Source organism: Mustela putorius, unplaced genomic scaffold (genome assembly GCF_011764305.1).
Source record: "Mustela putorius furo isolate JIRA1106 unplaced genomic scaffold, ASM1176430v1.1 tig00000228_pilon_pilon_pilon, whole genome shotgun sequence".
NCBI lineage: Eukaryota > Metazoa > Chordata > Mammalia > Carnivora > Mustelidae > Mustela > Mustela putorius.
Genome location: NW_025421322.1, coordinates 36752460 through 36772517, shown reverse-complemented (window position 1 = coordinate 36772517; position 20058 = coordinate 36752460). Strand labels below are relative to the sequence as shown.

At 48.6% G+C, this 20058-nt stretch overlaps 1 protein-coding gene across 1 annotated transcript in view; it reads left to right on the top strand.

The window, feature by feature from the left end:
• The window catches only part of FAM135B (family with sequence similarity 135 member B), a 275652-nt gene that overhangs the window by 244158 nt on the left and 11436 nt on the right, over positions 1-20058 (top strand). The window contains exons 12-17 of the mRNA XM_004743599.2: positions 3036-3190; positions 8222-10214; positions 12037-12203; positions 15413-15504; positions 17189-17286; positions 18527-18678. Coding sequence (XP_004743656.1) covers positions 3036-3190; positions 8222-10214; positions 12037-12203; positions 15413-15504; positions 17189-17286; positions 18527-18678 — 2657 coding nt within the window. The remainder of the gene's footprint in view (positions 1-3035; positions 3191-8221; positions 10215-12036; positions 12204-15412; positions 15505-17188; positions 17287-18526; positions 18679-20058) is intronic.

Below are 20058 nucleotides of genomic sequence, written 5' to 3'. Positions count from 1 at the left end.
TTGATTGATCACTCTGCCTTTTAGGTTCTTCTGTTCTAATAAGTATAATGCTAATTTTTAAAAAATCACTTACTCTACAAGACACTATGTCTATAGTGTTGAACACACGAGGCACCCTCCCTGCCTTCCTGGTGCTGTGTCTGTGGAGATGCCTCGGGTAAGAAGTCCAGCTAAGTTCTCTCCTGTGTTGGCTCACTGAATGCCCTTGCTAACTCTGTGAGCTAGAAACTGTATCCGTACTTCCCTGAAGAAGAGACTGGGAAAACCTCGGCTCAGAGAGGTTAGGTAACTTATCTTAGACCACACAGCAAGCATGTGGTGCGCACACAGATTTGCTAGGTCCAAATCCCTTATGGACCAGGACACTTATGGACAGAATTCAGGACAGAATGTCCTTATGGACAGAATTCATGTCCTTGTGGACAGACTTTGTACTATGACGGTTATGATTAAGGCCTTTTTAAAAAGCCAACAAATAGTATGGTGGATCATAGCGTCCTTATAGTGTATCATATATAGCTGCGATTCCTCTGTATAGTGGTGAACCGTCACCCTAAGAAGCTGAATCTGGACTTCTCAACCTCCAAAATGGAAGTGCTGCATGTTGCTGGCTGTACTCCAAGAGTCAGGGACATGAATAGGTGATGTCCTGGGCCCTGGAAGCTCCAGGTAGCAGGTCTCTAGCACTTGTCTTCCTCCCCTGAAATGTTATGCCTGTTGCCTAGCATCTCCCCAGTTCCCCACGCAGCCCCTGGCCACCACTCTTTTATTTTTTTTACTCTGAATTTGACTATTTTCGATTCCTTCTGTAAATGGATTCACACAGTATTTGTCCTCGTAAGGCCGACTTCTTTGGCTTTGCATCATGCTCTCAAGGTTTGTCCACATTGTCACTGAGGACAAGGTTTCTTCTTTTTTTAAGGCTGAATGATAATATCCCATCATTCTGCATTTTCTTTTTCCTTTTTCTCTTCACGGACACTTAGTATGTCTCCATAGCCAAGCTGTTGTGACTAGAGCTCCTGTGCACGTGGGAGGGCACGGATCTCTTAGAGACCCTAATTTCCATGCTTTTGGATAAATACCCAGAAGCAGGATTTCCAGATCGTATGGTGCTTCTATTTTTAGATTTCTGCAGGACTTCCATACTGTTTTCCGCAGCAGCTGTGAAGCTTTGTGTCCTCACCAGCAGTGTCCAAGAGCTCCAATGTTTCTACATCCTCACCAATGCTTGCTTTTCCTTGGTTTTAAGAATAGCCATCCTAGGTGTGAGGTGACCAAATTGTGTACGTGCTCTAGAATTTTTAGTCATTTGTTTAAATACATCCTCACCATTGTTTTAGGTACTCAGTCACATTCACAAAGTCCCAAAGTCAAGAAGCCACCTTCTGGCAGGAGGTCATTGGTTGCATAAGGAAACCCGCACCAGACTCTCCAGCACCTCTCCTGCTGGGCGATGGTTCCTTGATTAATCACCTGATTTATCCATGACTGTGAGGTCTGTAGGTCCAGAACCAAGTTTCCATCCAGGAGGTATCTTCCCTTGCCTGGGGCCGGGTCCTCCACCTACGGGCGTCCAGTCAGCGAGCATACTAGTATAATAAGCTAAAAACTGGACCACAAGTTCCAGGTTCAGATGATAGCTAGGAAGTGTAGGATTGATTGCAACAAAGCTCCATTTAATTATTGAGGGGAAGGTTCACAATATTAGGAAGCTGCTACAGGCATCATGGCCTTGAGGAAGAGCATAAACACATTGCTCACCCTTTTCCTTTTTTTTTTAGAGACAGGCAGGGCGGAGAGCAAGGGGGAGGGGCACGCAAGTTGTGCGTTTGCCCTCACAACTCCGAGATCACAATCTAAGCCAAAACCAAGGGTCAGCCGCTTAACTGACTGAGCTGCCCAGACGTCTCACATCGCTTGTCCTTTTCGATCATAGGTTAGAATGCAGTTGAAAAGTAAGAAATGAAATAGTCGTATTTCATATGTATATTCAAAATACGCATACAAAGTATCCTATGTGCCTTCCATACCTTTGTTCCCGGGAGTGCAGAATGAGAATTGTCCCTAGGCTCGTGTGCAGTTCTGCCACTATGAGCGGTTCTGTGGGAGCAGGTGACCTGCATGGCTGAGGAGTGATGTGGGGACGTCCAGAGGTCAGGCTGCTCTAAAAGCAGTGACAGACAGACAGACACACAGAAGCTAGCGACGTATGTGCAGTTCTTCTCCCAGACTCCCCAGCCCGCTAAGGCTTCTCCTCTGGTCTAAGAGTGACGGAGGTGGAACGGGGAATGACGGCGCGAGAACATTCCTCCTTCGTGGCAGGACGTTAACTCCTTCCGCAGGGACTTGAGAGGGGAGTAAAAGTTTCCCACCATCCCGTCTTTGGAACGACGATTACTGATGATTTCAAGCTCCGCAGTCCAATTCCTGCTGCTGGAAGGGGGTTTGACGTAGGAAGGAAGAATATGGGGCGTTTTTAAATCCCGCATGGAGGAATCAAAACTCACGCTTCCTGAGCGAGGGGCGCTTACATGCTAATGCAGGATGCTGGTGACCACACAGTAAGCAATGATGCAAGAAAAACAAAAACAAAACAAAACAAAATCTTAAATGGTCCTTAATACAAATGCCACAACATAGGATTCGGACCCTAAGTGTTATAAGAGATTAGAAAAGCAAGAATAGAGGATACAGAGCTTGAAGTTTTTCCTCCTAAGTACTAATTTAAGATTCCTAGCCATTTAGAAGCTCAGCTCCTGTTGCCCTGGAAAGGTATTTACTGCAGATCACTGAAACAGAAACGTGATATGGGTCCCTGATCCTGCGATCTAAGAGCTCTGGGCTGGGTAGCCCCCGCCACCGGGGCTGGGTAGGTGTCTGGGAGAAAGGAAGAGAGGACAGACAGACAGGGCTTGGATGGTCAGAGCCTGCTGTGTGCTTTCTGGATGTGTTTTTGGGATCAGGCGATGGGGCAACGATTCTTTCCACATTTAAAACTTGCTCCAATGCTCACCCGCTGCGTGTGTCCCCAGGATACAGACCCACAGCCAGCTGTCTCTGGACATCCGAAACTCCGAGTACCTCACCACCATGCCCCCGCTGCCCGCGGAGTGCCTGGACATCGACGGCGACTGGAACACCTTGCCGGTTATCTTTGAGGACAGATATGTGGACTGCCCTGCCACAGGTTGGTCTTTGTGCTAGAAAGACTCAAGACTAAGGCTTCTCGCTGGGTCCCAGTCAGTGGCCCTCCTTATGTTCCAACAGCAGGGGAGCCAAATCAAGGAAGGGATTAGTTCATGGAGGAGACGCGAACCCTCAGACTACACTAGTTTTCTGAGATGACCTTATGTCGGTGCCATTGACAAATCAACACAACAGAAGGGTCGTCGTGGTAGAGACCCCCTTCCTGACTCCCCCAGGGTCGAATCCTAGCAAGTGGCTCAATGTTCTCCCCTGGGAAATTCCCATATCCCCTCACCCAGGGCAAAGGTTGGCCATCCTTTTGTACCTCAGTGACACAACTCAAATATAAAGTCGTTACTTATTGAACTTTGGGGACATCCAGGTCAGACTCCTACAGAGCGCTTGCTTCATGTCTCGAGAAAGCAGGCTGCATCCGCGATTGGATGTGTGGATGAGCCGCTCTGCTGGGAGGGAAAGACAGCGTGTTGGTGTGTTGGTCTCCCCACCGTGGTCTGTCTCGTTGGGCTGTGCAGCATGTTTGGGCACTGACAGGTCAGTGGGAGACCAGCCTGGTACCCACGAGGCATCCCATGGGTGTTCATCTTGTCTGCTCCCACAGCCCGGCTGCTGGAAACCCAAAGCTATCACAGCTGAAGTAGACCCATGATCCCTTAAAGAGCCAGAAAACAGCTAGATGGAAGTTTTACGTGTTTCCTCTTTTGAATCCTATTAGAAACAAAATGAAACAAACAAACAAAACCCGTAAGCCCTATTTTACAGACAGAAGCTGAAGCACGATGAATACAGGTATGTAGTAAAGACGCAGCTTATAAAAGCCGACTTTCAAAGCAAGTCCTTCCAGCTCCAAGGTCCAGGGTCTGCCCTGCTCTCTCTTTGAGAGGCGTTTCAAACTGTGATGCTGGGATGCCCATCATTTAAATTAGGCACCACTTAAATTTCAGAGTTTCTGCAGGCAGAGATTTGTAGGATCTTTTTCAAAAGTCAAGGCGACTTCCAAGGACAGTCCAACTTTGTGATGGAGAGATCGTACTGAATTCTCAGTTGTGCCCTGACATCTAGCGTCAACACTGGGTATGACAGCGAGAAGGGAACGCATGCTAGAGATGGCCACCTACCCAGGTGCTCACAAAACACTACTTTGCACCAAGGCTGTGTGTGTGTGTGTGTGCACGCGCTCTTATCTTCATTATAGTTATATACTATAGCTACAGAACACTGAATAGGTGGAGAAGAAATTTACAGTAAGTCCCTGTGATCGGACCCTCAGATGTCACTGCTAGGCTTCCTTGCAGAAGATCATGAGTCTATTTTCCTTTTCAGGTGAATAGATACTCTAATGGGTGCAAATTTCAGTCCTGCAACTCACACATACAATTACACTGCACATCTGTATTTTTTTTTTATAAAACTTTGCATCTCCTGAGCCCATCGGTTCTGCCACACCTGCTGGGAATGCGGCCTTGGCTTTTGTGGGTGTCCCTGCTAGGTCTTCTCTGCCTCCCTGCTCTAGACTTGGACGTGGCTTGGGGTCATCTTTCTGGGGCCTTCTGCCCGTGCAGGGTCCTCCAAGTCTCCTATTGTCTGTCTCTGTGTTTTAAAGGAAGCATCTCTTGCAGCTCCTGGAAGGTATTGGGGACAGGGAACTTGAATGAGTCTACGGCTCCAGCACTAAGGATCCCGTCTTCCCAGAAGGACCCCGGGACAGTGGCTCTCAGAGGGCTGGCTGTTCCCCGAGACTTCTCTTTACAGACCTCTCTCCTGTCCCTTCCCTTTTCCCAAGAGTACTTCCCCACTCAAAACGTTTCTTGACCTTCTTTCTTCCTTCACAATGTGTTCTGACAATTCTTTAATCTCCGAGCAAAAGCGTTAGCAAATAAAGAACTGTTTCCCTTTTCCTCCAGGGGTTGGTGACCTTAATGTGATTTGCAATGAGGTCATCCAATTTGCACTGCATCATTTCAGCATGATGAAGAAAGGGAAACAAAAGAGTCCCATTTCCAAATTAAGAACAGTAATATGGATTCACGGTCTGCTACAGCACATGGGTAGATACCTACTGTGTTCCAGACCCTTGTAAATTCGGTCCTTCGTGTCTGCAATTCTTTCTCCCCAGTACCCCTGACTCCTCTGTCCCAAAGCAGTTGAACCTTCTACCCAAGGGCCTTAACAGTCGCCGGCCCACCTCCGCTGGGATCTTTGCTCCAGCTGTTAGTGACGGTGAAACTGGGCACAAGGAATTGTAATTTCTATCTCAGAGGCCTCCTGTGAGCCGCGGGTAGTGCATCCACAGACCACTTAGGAGCGACCTGCACAAAGGGAGTCACGGTTGTGTGTCGGCAGATAAGGGTCCTGGGCTAATGACTAAAAGCATTCTCTCGGAAGTCGATCCTCTGCTGTGCTCATTTTCCCGCAGCTGGGGTCGTGAAGCCAGTGCTGTTATTTTGACCGTCTTCCTCCTCGCTGGTCTTTCTGTGTCCTGTCTGCAACTGTCAGTGTAGATCACAGGCATCTTTCATTTGTGGTCCGAGAACCGGCGCATTCCCCCTGCCTGTGATGTAAAGACCTGACTCCTCACTCAGACGGGGTGCTCGGGCCGTCCAGGCTGTGGCTTCCCTCCTCCCGCTGACTCCATGCCCATCTCACGCCCACACCCCTGACCCCTGCTCCGTCCATATGGGACCTAACGGATACCTGGCCAGAATGTGCACGCCAGGCTTCTGGGGCTTGGCCCTTGCTGTTCTGTCTGCCTCGTGTGGCTCATTAACTCCCTCTCTGAAGAACCCAGTCCATGTTCTCCAGGATACAGCCCACATGCGTCCAGCAGGAGAGCCAACTGTACCACACGTCATATGCTTCCCAGTATTTTGAAATCCCTTAGAGATGGAGACCAGTTCATTTGTATAACTGATCCCTACTTTCCCGCTCTGTAACCCATGGCCTAATATAAGGCTCTCGCATAGAGTCAGCCCATGCATTATTCATGGATTAAATAACATTGATGTTGTGGGTTTTTTCAAACCAATATAAGTAGTTTGTGAGAGTAATTGCCTTTGTTCTGTTGCATTCCCGTTCTATTCTCAATTCATTTTACGGACACAGTTCCTTGTGTGGCGGCCGCGCTGTTAGCTGTGGGCACGCCAGTGCTCCTACTTCGTAACCCTTCTCTCCCGTGGGGACAGGAAATGCACAGGTGGACTGTGCGGTGGTGGCAGAAGAGTATCTGTATGGAGGGGACATGGGGACTTTGCTCAGAGAACCTCTAACCCCCTGTTGGTTAGGGGAAAGGCCCCAGAGAAAGAGAAATTTGCTCAGTCCCAAGATCTGAAGAACATACGCACATAAAGAAGAGACCCGTTATTTCCAGATCTTTGTTCTGATCTTTGACCTAGTCGTAAATGCCACCCCAAGGTGTGAGCCGGTGATGTGGTTTGTAAGTGTCTCAGTGGTTCACCTCATAACATCCGATAGTGGTTATAGGCCTTCAACTTCTGTGAAAACCATCCAAAGAATTTAAAAGTTTTAAAGAAAATAAAAGCCCAGTCCCCTCTTTTTTTGTCTGGGGTATGTGGACATGGAGTGACATATCAGATGGCTTTTCTAAGAGATCTGTGGGAGACTCTTGTTTTCTTCTCTTTATGCTTTATTAGAGAGACAGGCAGGAGAGATAGGGTAAGAGAGACAATAGTTTACCCTATAGAAAAACGCGAGAAAGAAGGTCCCGCGTGGACCCCGCCATCCTACCGGGAGGATCAGATTGATGTGGGAGCCTCTGTGATCTGAACGCCATGCAGGATAACTGCCCTGGTGACAGAGCTCAGATGCGGAGGGTTTCTGTCCAGAAGCAGGAATCTGTCCTCCCCATGTGACAGCTCCCATCATCACTGTCCTGTGAGCCATGTCTCTGAGGCCTGCTGGTCGCTGTGAATCTGCCTACCGAGAGGTGAGCAAAGTGAGCTCGAAGGGGAAAAACAACTTATTTAAGTCCTGTCATTGCTCAAGGCCTCACAGCTGGCGGCTGCCCATGTCCGGACCGGAGCGCAGGTCTTCCTGGGTCCAAAGCTCTTTCTACAATGTAAATACTATACAGGATACAGAGAAATGTTTTAATAGGTGTAAATAGTAATTGTTAAAACTAGTTTGATAAGTAAAAGGCAAATCATGAATTATAGTATTTGACAGTTTTACGTTAGTACAGGGTGATTCAGACACCAATTACCTGGTGTTATGTCAAAGAGGTTAGGGCACAGCCTCTGATAAGATGCCCTCATGTCAGACAAAAGCTTGGGGGTTCCTAGGCCACCTGCCCTCCTGGCCAATTGGCTACTAATTCAGGGGGTCCCACTACTCCCTCTGGTTCAGTGATTTGTTAGAACAATTCACAGAACTCAAGAAAGTGCTCTGCCTAGGATTACCATTTTAATATAAAGGAAATAAATAAAGACCAGCCAAAAAAAGACCCCAGTAGAGCAAGGTCTGGAAGGGTTCCAAACATAAAGATCCCAAGACCCCAGGACTGGTCTTCCTGGCAAATCAATGTGTATTGCTCCCTTGGGAAGCTTCCTGAAGCCCCAGGGTCCACAGGTTTTATTGGGGTATCATGATCTAGGCATGGCTGGTTGAATCATTGGCTGCATGATTGAACCACTCCCCCCAGAGCTCATACTGGTACTACGGGGCTCAAAGTTCTGACCAAATAGTTAGTCTTTCTGGCACAGCCAGCCCCCATTCTGACTCATCTCCTTAGCATAAACTACTAAAGACTAAAGGACTGGTCATAAGTCACCTGGTTAGTATAAGCTTTCCAGGGCCACCACCAATAACAGAGACTCTTTCATCACTTGGGAAATTTCATGAATACAGTGGTTGTCCCCCAAGAACCAGGAACAAAGTTCAGCCAAATGTTTTATTATATAGTCAGGCTTTTGGATAGTTTGTGGACATAGGTTCTTAATCTATAATACATTCTTCTTTGTTTGTTTGTTTGTTTCTTTCTTTCTTCTTCTTTTTGTAGGGCACAATTTGAGTATTTACCCTAATTTTGACGTCCCGACAAGTCCTGCAATAATGAATCTAAACAATAGAGAAGAGAACCCTACTGTAAATAGAAAATCACCTTTCAGGGAAGACCTTGTCTTGCCCACCGTGAAACCACCCCAGGTGGACTCTGATAGAGAAGTTATTGGGTGTCCAGAGCCAGAGGACAAAGTAATCACACCACAATGTACGGACACGTGCTCCGAATCTCAGGTGTATCTGACAATTGGTGAATGTCAGAACAAAGCAGGTTTGCCTGAAGAGGAATGCTGGACTGGCCAGAGATCTGATCTTGGAACACATTCACTGGCAGATGAGGACCCACCCAGAAGGAGTCCAGGTCCAGAGGATGGCCAGGTCCCAGCACTCACCTACATTGATGTGAAATCTAGCAATAAGAGGCCTTGTAGTATGGAGCCCACAGTGGTCATTAGTGCTCAGCAGGAGAGTGGGCACTCTCCAGATAGCTGTGAATCGGACAGAGCTGTACCAGGCCAAGAGGTAGCTGGGGTTGGTCACCAAAATGCCATCCTTTCAGAGAAAACAACACCGCATGAGTTAAGTACTCTGGGACAGGTTGCAGACCAGGAGGGCAAGATGGCACTGCTGAGTCTGAAACTCATCCCCTCCGAGCCCTGTGATCCACTAAACTCAACTTTGAGGGATCCCTTGGATGTTAGGGCTTCCCCAAAAGACCCTCACTCAGAGGAGCAGGAAGAAGTGTCAGTAATTTCTGGGGTCATCAAGAGATCTTCTTCCATCATCTCCGATTCAGGCATTGAGAGCGAGCCAAGCTCTGTTGCCTGGTCCGAGGCGCGAAGCAGGGCCCTGGAGTTACCCAGTGACCGGGAAGTCTTGCACCATCTGGTTCGAAGGCATGCTCTGCACAGGAACTCCTTAGAGGGTGGACACACAGAGAGCAATACGAGTTTGCCGAGTGGGATCCAGGCATCTCTCACCTCCATTAGCTCTTTGCCCTTTGAGGATGAAGAACGGGAGTTGGCGCTCACCAAGTTGACCAAGTCTGTGTCTGCGCCCCAAATCAGTAGCCCAGAGGAGTCTGCTGAAGACACGGACACCATGCAGCAAGGTGGAGATCTTGCTGAAAGTCCAGCCATACCCATGGAGAGTGTAGACTCCCCGGCATCCAAAATCCCGGATGCTGGCGCAGACCATTCCCTTGTGCAGGTGGTTTCAGGTGCTGATGGCCAGCTGGTCCCTGGTTACATAGACATCCCCAAAGGTACAGAGAGTCAGTCTGATCCTCAAGAACCTTCTTGTCTTGATGGGAGGACTGAGAACCTTGTAGGTGTTGAAACCAAAGGTCTTAATGTAAAAATACCACGTATCATTGCACTTGAAAACCCTAGGCATGGATCTTATCCTAGAGTACTAAAGGAGACCCCAGAGGGCAAGCCTGAAGACTTGAATGTGGAGAATAATGCTCCTTCCAACAGTAGCATCTCAGATGATGAGACAATCGCCCACCATAAGGTGCCTGAGTGGAACTCTAGGACAGCTGCTGATGTCAGCGACCTGGAGTCCACAGACGAGCAGAACAGCTCACCAGGCATCGTCGATGATGCAGCTTTTAGCGAAGGAACTCAAGCTCATCTGGAGGCTGGACGTGAAGCAGGCACTGTGGGTTCCACTGTGACTCCCTCCACTCACTCCCAGGTTTTAGGAAACCAAGAGCCAAAGACAGGCACTTCCGTCATGGCGTCTCACCTGGGTTCAGTGGAGACCTTCACTCTGGACAGCCTGAAAGCCGTGGAGGTCGTCAACCTGTCTGTGTCTTGCACTGCCACATGCCTCCCTTTCTCATCTGTGCCCAAGGAGACCCCTGCCCGGGCTGGATTCTCTGCCAAGCAGACCCCATTGCCCATCACTCATCAACCTTTGGGTTCCTTTGGAGTTGTCTCCACCCATTCGAGCAAGTTGGAGGAAGAAGTCAGTGAGAGGATGTACAGGTAAGCTGACCGCTGACTTACCTACCCAGCAGGGCTCTGGATTCCCCACACATTGCTCAGGTCCATGCATACTATTTCAATGCTGAGATAGGAGTTACTTTCTGATTTAGATAAAGTATTATATTTATGTCCTACAAGTCAGAGAGAGAGAATAGTGGAGGTGGAATCTACCAGCAAGCCTATCTCTCAAATACAGTCACTGTGTAAGTTCTTCTGCCCTTTTTCTGTGTGCCTGTCTCTAATATTCTTCTTATGCAAAAATAGAGTAATTCTGCACAGACTGCAAGGTTTTTTCAACTTACTATATTGGGAACATTTCTATATGTACCGTGATTTATGAACAAACTCCTTTAGAGAGGGACCCTTGATATTTTTTTTTAGTTGTTATTATGATAAACAACTCCATTATGAATGTCACCATACCTCTGTCTTTGCATATTTTGACAGGGCCGTTCTTTAAGGGCCTCTGGGGGAGTCTTATTCAGATTTTCTTCCTCAGCCCCTGAGGGTGTCCTTATGCAGGTCATTCCTTTAGCAAAGCCAGACCCTATCCCTTCACCCTCACATTAGGGTTGTATCCATGTTGCTCCCTCATCTATAATCTCTACATTTGATTAAGTATCTATAGCAGCCTTTTATCACTCTTCTGCATAATGCTGAAGAGTTACGTATTACCGATAGCCACGAACAAGGTTACACAGGCAGGTGAACTTGGATTCCTTGCTTTATAAAGAACGCTAAGTACCTGTTATGCTCATGGCATAAATTTAATACGTAGATAGCAAGCACTGCCCAGTGCCTGGCTTGTAAGGTCACTTACCGTCCTTACAGACTAATAGGGAGGTGGAAAGATGAGAGACGTGAACAAGGGTTAGTTGGGTAAACAGGAGGGTTCCTGTGTGTGTGTGTGCACAGCTGAGTCAGAAGGACCCCATCTGGCTGAGGGCAGCAAGCATGCATAGAGACACGGGGGTCAGGGGAATCCTTTTAGAGGTGACCACAGAGCAAATACAAGAGACACAGTGGGGATGGAGATGATGGGGATGATGATGATAAGGCTGGTAATAGATCATTTTTTTTTTAACTATTTAGTTTTGAGTACTGTTCTAAGCATTTTGCATACACTGTGTCACTTAACATGCAGAATAGCTTTATGAATTAGATAATGGTGTATTCCCCATTTACAATTGAGGACACCCAGTGCAGAGAGGTTAAATGGTTGACTCACAGCTAATAAGTGTCAAAGCTGAGATTCTGACCTTAGCAGTCCCACTTCTGAGTCCAGGTTCTTAATCATCACCTTGTCCGATAATCAGGCAAAGATCGTGATAACCAGGTGGGAAACACATTTCAGACAGACCTGAAGGCACCAAGGCATGGAAGTAAGCAAACTTCTTAGTAAGGGAATCCTGAGAAATGTGTTCTCTCTGGAGGCTGGGAGATGCTGCTGAGAAGCAGGTGGAGGCCAAGCCATGGTAGCCTGTGGGCCACCTGGAGAAGCTTTCACTCTGGGGAGATCTTTTCCAGGATTGCATGGATCCTTGGAGCTGAATGGAATCTTAGACGTCCTGTTCCATGCAGGAAGCACATAGAAATCAGTAGAACCCAAACCCAGAAAACTTTCCGTGGGATACTCTCTTGCCTCCTGGTTGAGAAAAAGCGTCCATCATCAGCATCTCCTGAGGCCTCATATTCTGCCTTTGCTGCTTGCAGATAATTCCTTGTAGATGTTCATCACTCCCACGGCCCAGCCAGCTCAATTCATCTTCTGCTCAACATGGCATATGCAGTGTGGCTTCTGATTAATTAGTGTATTCTCCAGTTTTTATCAGGCCAAAGAAAAATTTAAAAAAGAACTGAAGATTGATGGATTTCTGTACAGTGACTTATCTGTACTAGCTTCTGATATACCGTATTTCCCACCAGAGGAAGAGGAAGAAAATTTGGAAGATGGAATTCACCTGGTAGTCTGTGTCCATGGCCTAGATGGTGAGTCCCCAGAAAGGTTTCCTCCTCAAAATTCTCTACTGTAGAAAATTTATAAGATTTATGAATGAATTTAAGTCAGGTATGTTTTCAACAGTGTTGTTAGTAACCATGGGAGGGCAGCATGCTGGGTCTAGGGAAATGACCTGGCCTTGTTCCAAAGGAAGAGATTTCTTTTCCACAAAAATCTGTTGAGTAAATGAAATTCATAAGTGAATGCAATAATGCAATGAAGGAATAAATGGAATAAATAAATAATGGAATGAATGAAGAAATGGGATGAATAATTAATGAAACTAATGAACAAAAATTAAAAAAAGGAAAGGAGCAAGTATATGGATGGATGGGTGGATGGATTATTGAAATGAAAATGTCAAGGGAAATGTGAATAGTTAGAATGTATAGGTTAATGGGTCCCATGAGCCCACAGAACAGCAAAGAAATGGAGAGCAATGAATGTGTGGATACATTTGGGACAGGCTCGGTCTACTGTCCCAAACTGTTTTGTTGTCTATTTTTATTCATTTCTTACTTATGGGGCAATTTTTGCATATCAGATGCTGTACCAAGTTCTGGGGTTGCAGAGACCCAACATGGTTCCTCACCTTAAAAAGTTTTTAATTTCATGAGATCAGCAAATATAGACTGAGAACTAAATGCTATTGAAGAACTATCTCCCACTGATATAGAAGTCCAAGGAAAGAGAATGGGGAGTAGGAAGGGCTCCTTCTCTCCACCCCACCTCCCAAACGACCTAGGACCCTGTGTTAGCTTTCTTTGGTTTCTTTGGTCCATTCAAAGGCTCTGTAAGATACAGAACTTAACTGCTCTGCTGGAAGATCTTGAGGTCCCAGTTCAGTCTGGACCAAAGGCAAGCACGTGGTCCTGATTGCCTTTGTGAATTTCAGCTTCTCCCTAATTGGCTGAAGGAAGCAGTCAGATCAGCGGGAGGTACAGGGTATTTGAGTTCTCCTCAAGCTCAAGTTGACATCCTAATTGATACGAGAACTGGAATGTGGAACATGATTTCTGGAAGAATCTTGAAGTTTACTTTATATGGACTCCAATGCATAACTAATGTGAGAGAAGGGAAGGGGCTCATCTAGGGCTTCATGGGTGATGAGAGGAAAACTTGTGCTCCCCATCTTCTGGGGGGTCATGTAGTAAGGACTGGTGGTGTACTATGCTCCCAGGACACACTGTTCTTTTTTTTTTTTTAATTGATATAATGTATCATTAGCCCCAGGGGTACAGACCTGTGAATTGCTAGGTTTACACACTTCACAGCATTCACCATAGCACATACCTTCCCCAGTGTCCATAACCAACCATCATTTCCCTACCCCCCACCCCTAAGCAAGCCTCAGTTTGTTCCGTGAGATTAAGAGTCTCTTACGGTTTGTCTTCCTCCCAATCTCATCTTGTTTCATTTTTTCCTTCCCTATCCCCCAAACCCCCATTTTGCCTCTCAACTCCCTCATATCAGGGAGAACATATGATAATTGCCTTCCTCTGATTGACTTATTCCACTCAGCATAATACCCTCTAGTTCCATCCATGGGTGTACAAATGGCAAGATTTTGTTTCTTTTGATGGCTGCATAGTATTCCATTGTATATATACACAACATCTTCTTTATCCATTCATCTGTTCATGGATATCTAGGTTCTTTCCATAGTTTGGCTATTGTGGCCATTGCTACTATGAACATTTGGGTGCACGTGCCCCCTTTGGATCATTATATTCCTATCTTAAGGGTAAATACCCAGTAGTGCGATTGCTGGGTTGTAGGGTAGCTCTATTTTCAACTTGTTGAGGAACCTCCATGATGTTTTCCAGAGTGGCTTCACCAGCTCGCATTCCCACCAACAGTGTAGGAGGGTTCCCCTTTCTCTGTATCCTCGCCAGCATCTGTCATTTCCTGACTTGTTAATTTTAGCCATTCTGAGTGGTGTGAGGTGGTATCTCATTGTGGTTTTGATTTTTATTTCCCTGACGCTGAGTGATATGGAGCACTTTTTCACGTATCTGTTAGCCATCCGGATGTCTTCTTTGCAGAAATGTCTGTTCATGTCCTCTGCCCATTTTTTAAAATTAATTAATTTATTTTCAGCGTAACAGTATTCATTATTTTTTCACCACACCCAGTGCTCCATGCAATCCGTGCCCACTCTAATACCCACCACCTGGTACCCCAACCTCCCCCCACCCCCCCACCACTTCCAACCCCTCAGATTGTTTTTCAGAGTCCATAGTCTCTCATGGTTCACCTCCCCTTCCAATTTACCCCAACTTCTTGATTGGATTATTTGTTCTTTCTGATAGAATGGGAGAAGATATTTGCAAACGACATATCAGATAAAGGGCTAGTGTCCAAAAATCTGTAAAGAACTTATCAAACACACTGTTCTTTATATCCTTAATTCCCAATCCTGGGGCTAATGCATTTCACTGGCTGGCTATATGCTGTGGATACTGGGATGCTTGGTCAACAGGTGTACTTGGCAAAGTGTCAGATAATCCAGTGGTAAATGATACATTGTGGGTGAGGAGGAAGGGGAGGAAGAAGAGAAGGAGCAACAGCCTTGGTGTATCACTCATCAGAGGCCAGTCACCCTTCTCGATGCTGAACGTTCATTACCGTCATCAATCCTCACAACATCCATGTAGAACAGGTGGTATTGTTGTTCAAACTGGAAAACTGTGAAAGAGGCCAGCTAAGGAATTGGGTTAAGTCCCCATAGCTAATGTGGTTGAGCCAAGATTAAAACCCAGCTATCAGCCTCCAGAGCCCTTGGTTTCATTCTGCCTTATGCCAGCGTATTCATCATGTCCTCTCTCCAAAGCACCACCCCCATCGCTGTTGGGTCATCTTTTAAGAAATCTTACCAGATCTGGTCGTGCCAGTCCATTACCAAAAATCTTTCTTTAGAGCTCTCAGAAAATAGAATAAACTTCTGTCTTAGAAAGCTCCTGTGTTCTGAGCCTCCCCACTATCATCTCCCAGCCTTTCCCTCCTGGGATTACATCAGCTCCACACCTTTCCCAGGGATTCACACCAACCTACATCACTGCAACTGGTCACCCCAGGTCCCCTGGTGGGCTTCCCTGCTCAAAATGGGTGCATGGGAGAAGAGGGGGACTTAAATCCCTTGTGTCCTTTCTGATATGAGTAACTACAGGTCTGGGGTGGGGTGATCTGTCGTTTTTAGGGAACAGTGCCGACCTCCGCCTGGTAAAGACTTTCATCGAACTGGGGCTTCCTGGAGGAAAGCTGGACTTCCTAATGTCCGAAAAGAACCAGGTATGACAAAAACAAACAAATAGACACTTCAGGACTGAGAGGATCGCTGAGTCATGTCTAGAAGAGCCTCCTAAAATCCCCGCCGATGATCTGCGGACACTCCCGTAGAAGGGCACCCTGCCGAGGAGCACTGGGTGGTCCGGGAAGATCATCATTTCCTTTGGGAGGGGAAAGAACGAGTAAAAAGTGGGGTCATGTGGGTCAGGTGGCCAGGGTGCTAGGGCAGATGACAGCTGGGATCATACATGATTGAGGTGTCTGTGGGTCTCTACTGGGTGAAGGGGACGGTCACAGGCTAACCTAGCCCCTGTGATGCAGCTCTGGTGGCAGAGGGATTCCAGTGGGGTTCCATAGGGACTAGAGGACCAGGTCCAGACAGAAGGAGTGAGATGGTGGCCAGGAAGGGGGGGGAGCTGGTCACTCAGGAAGGATTATGTCCCATGACATGTCATTACTGCCTAAAAGTTGTAAACCTCATAGACGTGTGGATTTCCATGACATCCTTTTAAAATCACCCTGGCTGGGCAGTTCCTGGCACCATTTTTAAGCCTACTATGTCTTCCAGAATATTGCACATCAAGGTCAACTCAGGCCTTATAATTACTATTGTTGATTCAATGATTCATGCGCAATTCACTGGATCTAGCTGAGGACACGGGGCCTGAGAGGCTGGGGCGTCACGAACACTGCAGCGTGTTGTAAACAGTTTAAACCTGACGCTGGTGTGGAGTGGGCTGAAGGACTCGGAGGAGACAGGCTCACACTGGGAAGAGCAGCCCCAGGCACAGGTCCTGTGAGCAGGAAAGCTAGCCTGCCGGCTGGCGAGCATGGCACTCTCTTACTCCATAGACACTGGAAAAGTGACCAGAATGCTCCATTCCTGCGGTGCCTCTAGGGCCATGGAGTGGCAGGTGACAACGCACCACAGGCTCCCTCGCCATTTGCCTGACAAATACTCACGAAACCCCTCGTCCAACTTTGTGGCTTGGCGCTCAGCACAGTTCCACGTAGCCCGCGACACTGAAGGACGACGACTCCAATGATGACAAAGTGTGTTTTGTGTGGGCCTCAAGTCTCTCTTCCTGTGGTTCCCATCAGTTTCCAAAAGTTTGGCCACCAATCTAGTGTGTGTGCCTCATTCCAGGTTTTCAAAGTCATGTGCGCCGTTTCTCCTCTTCCTTTTCTGCGCGTAACCTCTGGCCGGAGTCACTTTGGAGGGCTTTGGACCCTGCTCTAGACGTGGCCTGGTAGCGCAGTCTCAAGGCTATGCTGGGAAGAAAGCAGGGTTCCAGGGGCAGGTGGGTTTGGGCGTGAGTCCTGGGGGCACAGGCTCACCCTTAGAGCCTGGTTCCTCCTGGTACCATGAGGCCAGCGGGCAGCAGACAGATGCAGCCCCTGGAGACTGATGATGTGTCTGTCGGTGCCGTGTGCCTGCGGCTGTCCGCCAGCTTCTCCCATCTGTTTCCAGCCAGCCTCCTGACTGAGGGTCCCCTGGCATCCTGAGTCTCTTCCTGAGAGCCCCGATCTAGGGACTCCTGTCCTCGGTGCTGAACCCCCACCTGTTACCCCGACGTCAGGCTTAGGCGCGCTCCCAGAATGCGGCACCATGGAAGAAGGTGGCCTCCCGCAGAGCCTGGCCTTGCTGTGACCCCACCCAACACCCGGCCCCTCTCTCTTCTTCCAGATGGACACGTTTGCAGATTTTGATACCATGACAGATCGGTTGTTGGATGAAATCATTCAGCACATCCAGTTGTACAACCTCTCCATATCCCGAATTAGGTAAAAGGAAACCACAGGTAGTTAATGCTGGGGGAACAGGGGAGGCCTTTCTGGGTGTTGGCCGTAGACAAGTGGGGCGTGCTGCCTCTGTCTACCTTCTTCCTAAGCTAACTTGTGACTCACTGAAGTAGACAACTTTCAGAGCAGAAGGGAGGGGGGGGCAGAGACATTTCCCAGCTCAGCAGAAAGGGAACTGGACTACGACACAATTCTAGGTTTGAACGGCTGTTCTAACACTCACATGTCTGAGGCCTGACTCTACCGTGCCACCTGTCTCTGGCTTTCTAAACCTCTGAGCCTCCATCTCCCTGCCTGCTAGGCAGGGCGAGCACTGGCATCGGGTGTGGAATAGCGGGCTGCATTGCCTGCCCCAGGAGAGGCCTCCAGTCCACACTCATTCGGTCCTTCCACTCCAAAATGAGCTTGGCTGAAATGTTTCCTGGCTAAGACGAGGGCCCATAGCTTGTGTTTTCTCTGGGCACTTACAGTCTGTGGACACAGTGGTGGGTCCACGCGCATCAGTCCTTTGAGGCCCCAGAGATAAAATATCCGTTCTTTATTTCACAAATGAGAAGACAGAGGCTTGTAGAGATGGGGCGGAAATCGGGTAAAGCCATCTCATGGACGAACGTTCCTTTCCTTTCTTGCCTGTTCTGGGCTCACTGTGAGCAGAGCCACGGACCTCTCATGGGGTAGGGTTTCTGTAAACAGGTATTCAGTTTGAAAATGATGCCATGTTGGGTCCTCAGATGTGTGAGTCGCAGTGTGACTGGAGCTGGGGTGCAGGAGGGGTGAACCGGGGCGCGGGCCGGCAGCGGGCGACTCCGTACACTTGGAATGATGACGTGTGATGCATCAAATCGCAGAGCGAGTCAGAAGTCAGGTCCCCAGCAGCCTTATCAGCTAGGCCAGGGAAGTGGGGTTTCATCCTGTGAAGGCCAGGACCCCCTGGTGGCCGGAGACAAGACACAGGGCATGGACAGGACTCATTTCCTAATGGAGCCCGGCCACACGCCCGCACTTCTCTTCGGACCACACTGGGCAGCAGAGACGTCGTGCCCGAGGTCCCCGTCCCAAGCTCACTGTGGCCAGAGGCTGGAAGCCCAGGGAGGGTGGGTTGGCAGCGCCCATTCTCTTGGCCAGAGCCCCCGAGTCGGGGAGGGGGATGGCGGGCTCCCTCACACCCCAGCACAGCAGCTGGCCCACCGCGGCCACACTCATGTGCGGGTCTGTCCCACAGCTTCATCGGCCACTCCCTGGGCAACATCATCATCCGGTCGGTCCTCACGCGGCCGCGCTTCCGGTATTACCTCAACAAACTCCACACGTTCCTGTCGCTGTCTGGGCCTCACCTGGGGACCCTGTACAACAACAGCACGCTGGTTAGTACAGGTGAGCAGGTGAGACTCCGCCGAGCCCGTCCCTCCTCACCGTCCACTCGGGGCAGGGGGAAGATGAAAGCCCAGGGGAGGCTCTTCGGGACGGAATCTGGTGGCTCCAAGATCTCGTCTGCAAACAGAAAGGTGATGCCCTGGGCTCCTGGCTGGACAGGATCGAGCGGGCATGGGAGTGGGGAGTGGGGAGCAGGGGTGTCTCAGTCTGCTCGGGCTGCTGTAACGAATCACCACGGACTGCATGACTTACAGACCACAGCCTGGAGGCCGGAGGTGCGGGCCCCAGGGCCCGGCAGATTCAGTGTCCGGGGAGGCCCTCCACTTCCTGCTTCCGGGGGGCTCCTCCGCTCAGCCTGTAGCAAAGGGCTCGGAACCACGTCGCTGCCGCTGCAAGCCTGTGGCTGAGTTCTGACCTAGACACTTGGGGACGATTTTGGCCAAGACATTTTCATCTCTCTGTGACTTAGTTTCCTTAGTTTTTTTAAGTTTTTTTTCTTTCCCCAAGGATTTTATTTATTTATATGACAGAGAGAAACACAGGAGAGAGGGAACACAAGAAGGGGGACTGCGAGAAAGAGAAGTAGTCTTTCCACCGCGCAGGGAGCCCGATGCAGGGCTTGATCCCAGGACCCGGGTTCATGACCTGAGCCAAAGGCAGGTGCTTAGCAACTGAGCCACAAATGAGTCCCTTAGTTTCTTTATTTTTAAAATAGAGCTAATGTGTGTCTGTATGTCTGCTTGTGTATATGTATGGATACATTTCTGATCTCTATGTATACGTGTGCATATGCATGTCTAAAATATGGATATTGGGTGTGTGTGTGTGTGTGTGTCAGGATTGTTGAGGATGAAGCAGGAGAAGGAAGGAAGTTGACTAAAACATACGAGAGGCCAACCATAGCCAGAATCTACACTTCTTGCCGGAATGGAACGACACGGCCCGCAGCCTTGAGGCTCTCCAAGTTTCCTCTAGCAGGTTAGGGACACCGTGGAGAGTAAAGGAGCAAGGCTCAATGCATCTTGGACAATGAGCAGAATCTCCAAGGCAATGAACGGTGGGACAAGCTTTTTGTGCAGCAGAAAATAGTGTGTATGATAACATGGAAGCAGGCGACAGGTGGCTCTTCGTGGCAGGAATACAGGCTGAGCTAGAGGGACAGGAGGTGACCATGAAACTCTCAGCCAAAGCCTGATGATGGAGGGTCTCCCGTGACGTGCTAGTGTCTGTGGGAGCCCCATGGCTGGCAGATAGCAGCCCAAGGAGGGTGTCGGGTCTTGTGTAATCACAACTAGTCTCTTAAATCATACTCCTAACATACTCCTTCCACGGTCCCCGATTGCCCACAACCCATTAGGTGGCCTCTGGGCCACCCCAGTA